Source organism: Argiope bruennichi, chromosome X2, assembly GCF_947563725.1.
Source record: "Argiope bruennichi chromosome X2, qqArgBrue1.1, whole genome shotgun sequence".
Lineage (NCBI taxonomy): Eukaryota > Metazoa > Arthropoda > Arachnida > Araneae > Araneidae > Argiope > Argiope bruennichi.
In genome coordinates this window covers 101198762-101206504 of record NC_079163.1, presented here as the reverse complement: position 1 = coordinate 101206504, position 7743 = coordinate 101198762, and the positions used below count along the sequence as shown (strand labels likewise).

At 31.9% G+C, this 7743-nt stretch overlaps 1 protein-coding gene across 1 annotated transcript in view; it reads left to right on the top strand.

Moving 5' to 3' along the window:
• Positions 1 to 1183: 1183 nt before the first annotated feature.
• The window catches only part of LOC129959931 (dual specificity protein phosphatase Mpk3-like), a 111575-nt gene continuing 105015 nt past the window's right edge, over positions 1184 to 7743 (top strand). The window contains exon 1 of the mRNA XM_056072837.1: positions 1184 to 1803. Within this exon, the coding sequence (XP_055928812.1) occupies positions 1407 to 1803 (397 nt within the window). The 5' untranslated portion in view covers positions 1184 to 1406. The remainder of the gene's footprint in view (positions 1804 to 7743) is intronic.

Sequence of the window (7743 nt, the reverse complement as noted above, 5' to 3'; positions counted from 1 at the left end):
AGGGCGCCAATATATAATTTAATTAAAAATTCTGAAAATATTAAAGTTGTGGATAATCATCCAGAATGCTCAAGTGTACAGAATTTCTGACCTCCATCACAGTATTTAAGTGAATGAAAAATCGAACAAAAATTCTATTTTTACAAGTATTGCAAAAATAAATAATTAAATAAAGTCATTTAAGTAGAAGAGTGAGCAGTTGGGTACGTAAATTTGTATGTATGCTGTGTGTTTAGGTAATTTCGGAAAGGTGTAATTTCAATTTCAATTTAAAAATTCTAATATCTTGCATATAATGAGCCTTTTGCAGTCTGGGAGAGAAGCTGATTTAATTAATAATACGTCCTCTTTGTTAGAACTCTCTAAGAGAAAATTATTTTATTGATAGGTTTCCATCTTATCAGATGCTAGTTAAACAACTAGATATAAGAATTTTATTTTTTCAATAAGAAGTTTTTTTGGAAAATGGGGATTAAAATTAATAATTATCTAGAAATTTGACTTAATTTTGCTTAATATGTCTGAAATATATTTGAAATAAGCTTAAAAGAATTTATAATTTAGCATGAAGATCTGACTAGTTGTACAATGTCTCTTAAGCAAAGAATATATAATGATTGAAATAATTTATACTGCTCATTATTTCAATAGTCTCAAATTTTTTCGGTAATCAGTTTAGCTTATTATGTATGGTTCTAGGAATAAAAATGGAAGAATGAAGGAAGGAAATGGAAGAAGATAAAAATTAAACTAAGAATAAAATAGATGCATTTGTTTTTCTTTTTTCTTTTTTTTCTCTATTTCTTTGTTAAAAAAATAAAAAATAATCAATCTTTACTTTGAAAACTCTTGACTAATACTTGATTGGTTTCAATCCGTAGCAAATAAGAATCCAAGCAATTTATAATGTTTATTTCTTTGTGTTTCATATGAAAAAATTATATTTAACGAATTTATCTTCCTACCTTACAAATAAGAAATTATATCGTTAGGCGCGCAATACTAAGCAAGCCAATTGGACGGGAAAATGTTCCAAAACAAATCGATCTGCTGTCTAGAAATTCTCACCTTTCCAATTTGACGCCAAATATGGCAGCCCAGGTCTAAAAAAAAGCAACCCTATTGGCAGTAACAACTCTCCGCCTGCAGCTAGATAGGGGCACTCGCACCTCAGTCACGGCGGAGCCGTGTTTAGCAGCACAAACGGTCCTTCACTTCAACAGGTGTCATAGTAGCAAGCGCATGTGACAGCCAGTGACCGGCTTTTGTTTATATACGTATCTGAATTTCGAAAAATATACCATAGCGCTTGTTGACTTTCTATCGCTCAACTTTAGTGCAAGAATGCATTAAAAAAAGTTTTCGATTTCTTGATAGATCTGTCAAATATCGCATTGTTTTCGAAAATGTCTGACGAAGTCTTTATGAAGGAAGAGAGAAATGCGGAGATGTACATATCTCCTCAAAGATTCAATGATGTGATTCGGTCGAACGAAATCCCAGTCATCATTCTCGATTGCCGATCGGCAACTGATTTCTATGATAGCCACGTAAGAGGTGCTATGAACGTTACCATACCTGCATCTGTCATCATGCTCCGAAGACTGGCAAATGGCAAGATGAGTATTTCAAGCATCATCCGTGGAGTCGAAAACAGGGAAAGATTCAACACCCTTTGGAAAACCCACTGGATCGTCCTCTACGATATGAACACCGAATTGATGAGAGCCACCGGCCCCTGCGTGATCAGCACGCTGTTTCGTAGACTGAGACGTGATGGTTGCCAAGTTGTGTGCTTACAAGGTAAGGACATAATTTCACTTCTAAAGATGTTACCTGTCACTTTTCAAACCTAGAAGTTTACAAAACTTTTTTCTTGAGAAAGTGTGTGTTCTCAAAGAACATGTATATGTTTGGAGGGTTCTCCGACGAGTCTTTTGAATATACAACCTTCAGAAAATTTCTATCTTTTGTATATAACATTTTAAATATCATGATGAGTTTCTGTTAGGAAATGAAAATAATTTATCTCTGAATTCATTCATAAGCTGTCCACACTAATTTTTTTCGAAGAGGCCGTGACTTTTCGCGAAAGAGTTTTAATAGATTGGTTTATTTTTGGTATTTGTTGTTAAGAATGTATGTATGTATGGTAATGTAATGCATAGCTTGCATGGTAATATAATGCATAGTTTTCATCTTAAATATAATGTATAATTTTCATGATAAGAAGATGGTGAGGAATTAACTTTTTCTAATACGTTAATTTCGCTTCAATGAAAGAAAAGTTTTCCTATCTAAATATTCATGGATGAATTTGGTGCTTTGGGGATTTGTAAAGTTGACAGTACATCTTTTATTTACATATTCTTTTATAGTGTTTTGATGAAAATAAAAAATTGTAATGACAAATCGGCATTAACCCTTTCGCCGTCCTCTCCCGTCAGCGAAAATTTCTGTTTTTCGTCGCATTAGAACAAACAAAAATAAAAACTGAAACAAGTAAACATTTACAAAGCATTTTAAACGTTTAAAAGTTTTAAAATGTAGAAGAGCGCTTGAAGCGCATTACGGTCACTTTGCAGAAGTTTCACTTGAACGCGCTAGACTCTTTACGGATGTCGAAGAGGTTAAATTAAAATTCTTTGTTTAAAATTGTGGAAGGTATTCATTCTAGTTTGTATAAATTCATCAACTTTGAAAAGAAATTATTTAGCTAATTTATATAAACAGAAATATAATTTAAGATAAAATATGATGTACCGAGTCATTTTAACTACGGACGGTATTTTGGAGGAAGAGGTGGATTTTTGATAATTCCTGTTCTCCATCCTCTCGGAGGACTTCCGTTGGCTTAGCCTTCTTCCGAAACGGAATCGGGCACAAATGAAACACATAACGAATATTCGTCGGTTTCTATTGATTCATTCTGAAAGACTGAATGTGTTGATTAGATCATTAATAAAGCAGCAGCCGAAACCGCTAGAGGGACGTGAGAGGACGTAACTAGTCGCGAAAAGGTTAAAATACATTGTTTTAATAATAGTATTTATAGTTATGAATACATAGATTCCATAGCAATGTATTGTATAGTTTGCACGGTATATCATATATAGTTTGCATGTTAATATAATGTATAGTTTTCATAAAATTTTAATGTAAATTTTGCATTGTTGGAAATTAACTTATTCTAATACCCTAAGTTCGGTTCAGTGAAAGGAAACTTCTCTTATCTAAATATTCATGAATGAATTTAGTGCTTCGGACGCTTGTGAAGCTGTTAGTATATCTTTTATGTAAATATATTATTTATTACATATTGTTTCAAAGTGTTTTGATGAAAATCAAAAGTCGCAATGGCAAGTCGACATTAAATTAAAATTCTTTGTTTAAAATCGGGGAAGTATTCTAGTTTGTATAAATTCATCAGCTTTGAAAAGACATTATTTAGCTTCTTTATATAACCAGAAATATAATTTAAGATGAAATATGCTTTATCGACTAATTTTATCTACAAATTAAGGCGAACGCTATTTTGGAGGAAGAGTTGGATTTTCAATCTCATTCCTTTTCTCCACTCTTTCGGAGGACTTCCGTTGGTCTTAGCTTTTTGCCGAAACGGTATCTATCGACCGCAAATAGAACGCGAAACGAACGTTCGTCAGTTTTTGTTATTTCATTCGAAAAGTACTGAATATGTAGATAAGATTATTAAAAACGTAGCTGCTCAAAACGCTTGAGAGACTTAAGAGAAGGCAAGAGGACGTAATTAATCGCGAAAAGGCTAAAATAAATTGTTTTAATTATAGTATTGACAGTTTCGAATGCATAGCTTCCATAGCAATAAAATTTTTTAGTTTTCATAGCAATAAATGTAAATTTTGCATGGAAAGAAAACGGTTGAAAATTAACTTACTCTAATACCCTAAGTTCGGTTCAATGAAAGAAAAGTTCTCTTATCTAAATATTCGTGAATGAATTTGGTGTTTTGGACACTTGTGAAGCTGTTAGTACATCTTTTATGTGTATATATTATTTATTACTTATTGATTTATTATATAAAATTAAGGAAGGTATTCTAGTTTGTATATGTTCATCAATTTCGAAAATATATTATTTAGCTACTTTATATGATCAGAAACATAATTTAAGATAAAATATGTTGTATCAAGTAATTTTATTTACTAAATTAATGTGAACGGTATTTTGGAGGCAGAGGTGGATTTTTGATCTGATTCCTGTTTTCCATTCTCTCCGTTGCCTTCCGTTGCTCTTGTCTTCTGCCAAAACGGAATCGAGCACAAACTGAACGCGAAACGAATGTTCGTCGGCTTCTGTCATTTCAAGCAATAAGTGCCAAATGCATTGATTAGAATATTAACAACCTTTTATGCAGGCTCTCGCGTTCTGCATAAATTAATTTTGTTTGTTCCTATTCTCAGTTTTTCACTAACACAAATCAACTGCCTTCAGGAAATGTTTAATTTCTCTATTTGAATAAATGCCTGCCATTTCATATTTTTGTTTACGTTTGTAAACTTTTTTAAAGCGACAGGTGGAATTTTAACTTTTATTTTTATTTTCTGTTTTTTCCGTCATTTGCCAAATTTCGTAAATGTAATTTGTATACATTCTGCAATTTCATAGACAGCGTAATAGCTCAAAGAGTAATGATGTTGCAAAGAAAGAGATATAAAACATTAATAATAACATACGGGAGGTTTTGCCGACTTATTTAATCTACTATACTAAGGGGAACGATATTTTGGAGGAAGAGGAGGATTTTGAATCAGATCCTTGTTCTCTTTTCTCTCGTATGACTTCTGCCGTTCTTCGGTTCTGTCTAATGGAATCGGGCACAAATGGAATGCGGGACTTGGCGAATGTCAGTCGGCTTCCGTTATTTCATGTGATAAGTACCGACTGCGTTAATTAATTAGAATATTAATAACGTTGTAGCCGGCTCTCGCGTTGCGCATAAATTAATTTTGTTCGTTCCTATTCTCATTTTTTCACTAATACAAATCGTCTTGAGGAAACATTTATTTTTCCTACTTGAATAAATGCCTACCCATTGCATAGTTTTATTTGCGTTTGTTAACTTTTTTAAAGCGACAGGTAAAATTTTAACTTTTGTTTTCGTTTTTTGTTTTTTCCGTATTTGAGCACATTTCGATAAATGTAATTTATATGCATTCAATCATTTCATAGATAGCGTAATAGTTCATAGAGTAACAATGTTGCAAAGAAAGTCATATAAGACATTTATAGTTACATACGAAATGTTTTGCTGAATAATTTTATTTTCTATACTAAAGTGAATGATATTTTAGAGGTACAGGAGGATTTTGGATCTGATCCCGGTTGTCTTTTCTCTTGGATGATTTCTGCTTTTCTTCGGTTCTGTTTAAACGGAATCGGGCACAAATGAAGTGCGGCACTTGACGAATGTCCGCCGGCTTCCGTTTGTCGAATGTCCGCCGGCTTTCGTTTGTCGAATGTCCGTCGGCCTCCGTTATTTCTTGCGATAGGTACCGACTGCGTTGATTAGAATATTAATAACGTTGTAGCCGGCTCTCGCGTTGCGCATAAATTAATTTTGTTCGTTCCTATTCTCATTTTTTCACTAATACAAATCGTCTTGAGGAAACATTTATTTTTCCTACTTGAATAAATGCCTACCCATTGCATAGTTTTATTTGCGTTTGTTAACTTTTTTAAAGCGACAGGTAAAATTTTAACTTTTGTTTTCGTTTTTTGTTTTTTCCGTATTTGAGCACATTTCGATAAATGTAATTTATATGCATTCAATCATTTCATAGATAGCGTAATAGTTCATAGAGTAACAATGTTGCAAAGAAAGTCATATAAGACATTTATAGTTACATACGAAATGTTTTGCTGAATAATTTTATTTTCTATACTAAAGTGAATGATATTTTAGAGGTACAGGAGGATTTTGGATCTGATCCCGGTTGTCTTTTCTCTTGGATGATTTCTGCTTTTCTTCGGTTCTGTTTAAACGGAATCGGGCACAAATGAAGTGCGGCACTTGACGAATGTCCGCCGGCTTCCGTTTGTCGAATGTCCGCCGGCTTTCGTTTGTCGAATGTCCGTCGGCCTCCGTTATTTCTTACGATAGGTACCGACTGCGTTGATTAGAATATTAATAACGTTGTAGTCGGCTCTCGCGTTGGGCATAAATTAATTTTGTTCGTTCCTATTTTCATTTTTTTTTTCACTAATACAAATCAAAATATCTTTAGGAAACGTTTATTTTCTTTACTTGAATAAATGCGTGCATTGCATATTTTTGTTTACTTTTGTAAACTTTTTTAAAGCGACAGTTTGCATTTTAACTTTTCTTTTCGTATTCTGTTTTTTCCGTACGTTGCCGAATTTCGATAAATATAATTTTTATATATTCAATAATTTCATAGATAGCGTAATAGTTCAAATTAAATGCTTTGTTGAATAATTTAATATACTAGACCAAAGTGAACGATATTTTGGTGAAGGAAGTGGATTTTGAATTTGATACCTGATCTCCGTTCTTTCATATGACTTCCGTTGTTCTTCGGTTCTGTCTATACGGAATCGGGCACAAATGAAATATGGAATTTGACGAATGTTCGTCGGCTACTGTTATTTCATGCGATAGGTACCGAATGCATTGATTAGAATATTAACAACGTTGTTACCGACTCAAGTGTTGCGCATATTTAATTTAAATTTTTTCACTAATGCAAATCAACTGTCTTTAAGGAACTTTTATTTTCTTTATCTGAATTAATGCTAGCGCATTAAATGTCGCTAAATAATTTGGTTTATTTTTGTTAGCTTTTTTAAAAGGAAAACTTTAATTAAAATTTCTTTTCGTGTACTTTGCTGAATTTTGATTCGAAATTGTGTATTCGGAATAATTTCACAGATAGCATAATGACATTGCGATGTTAAATGATTAGAATTGTGGGATTTCTTAAAATTTATTTTCTGAAAATGTTTGATGGTTTTAAATTATTTCATTACCGATTTATACGGAAAGTTGAATTTTAAATTTAATTTCCCTGAAATTAATATGCTTCAGTTTGGTTTTGAGTGAAAAACATGGAGAAATATATTTATGCGTGCATTTTTTGAAAACTAACATATTACAGTTTCCAAATATAATTTTTAATTCATTGTTTCTACTTTTTGAAAATTAATTTCACTGAACATGATTAGAAATACTGGTATTTTGGCTTTTGGTATTTCATAGGTAGTGATCTTCAATAATAGTATAATTACTTTTACTTCAAAGTCACCGTGGGATTGAAAATCTTTTTTTTTTTTTTTTTAGATATATGTGGATATAAATGAATGTTTTTGTATGCAATATTTATTTTGCAATAATTAATCATATATTATAAAGAGACAGTTAACATACTTTCAGTAAAATATATAATAATATGACATGATATATTTGGCAGGCAATATTACTTCGTCATTTCTTACTATTTCGTTTTCATCGAATTTTGACTTGTACTATTATTCAGTTTCATAGATTTGAAATTATTTTAATCTAGAGGCGTCATTTTTCGATACATTCGTAAATAAATGATACAAAACAAGAAATAAATAAAAACTCCTTCTGCCATTATTAATTATCTTTGGTTTTGGCAGCGCCTGACGCGACATTTCAAACCATTAATGAACGTTTGTAAGAAAAGTACTGACTTATAAAACGATAAAAATTGTAATTAC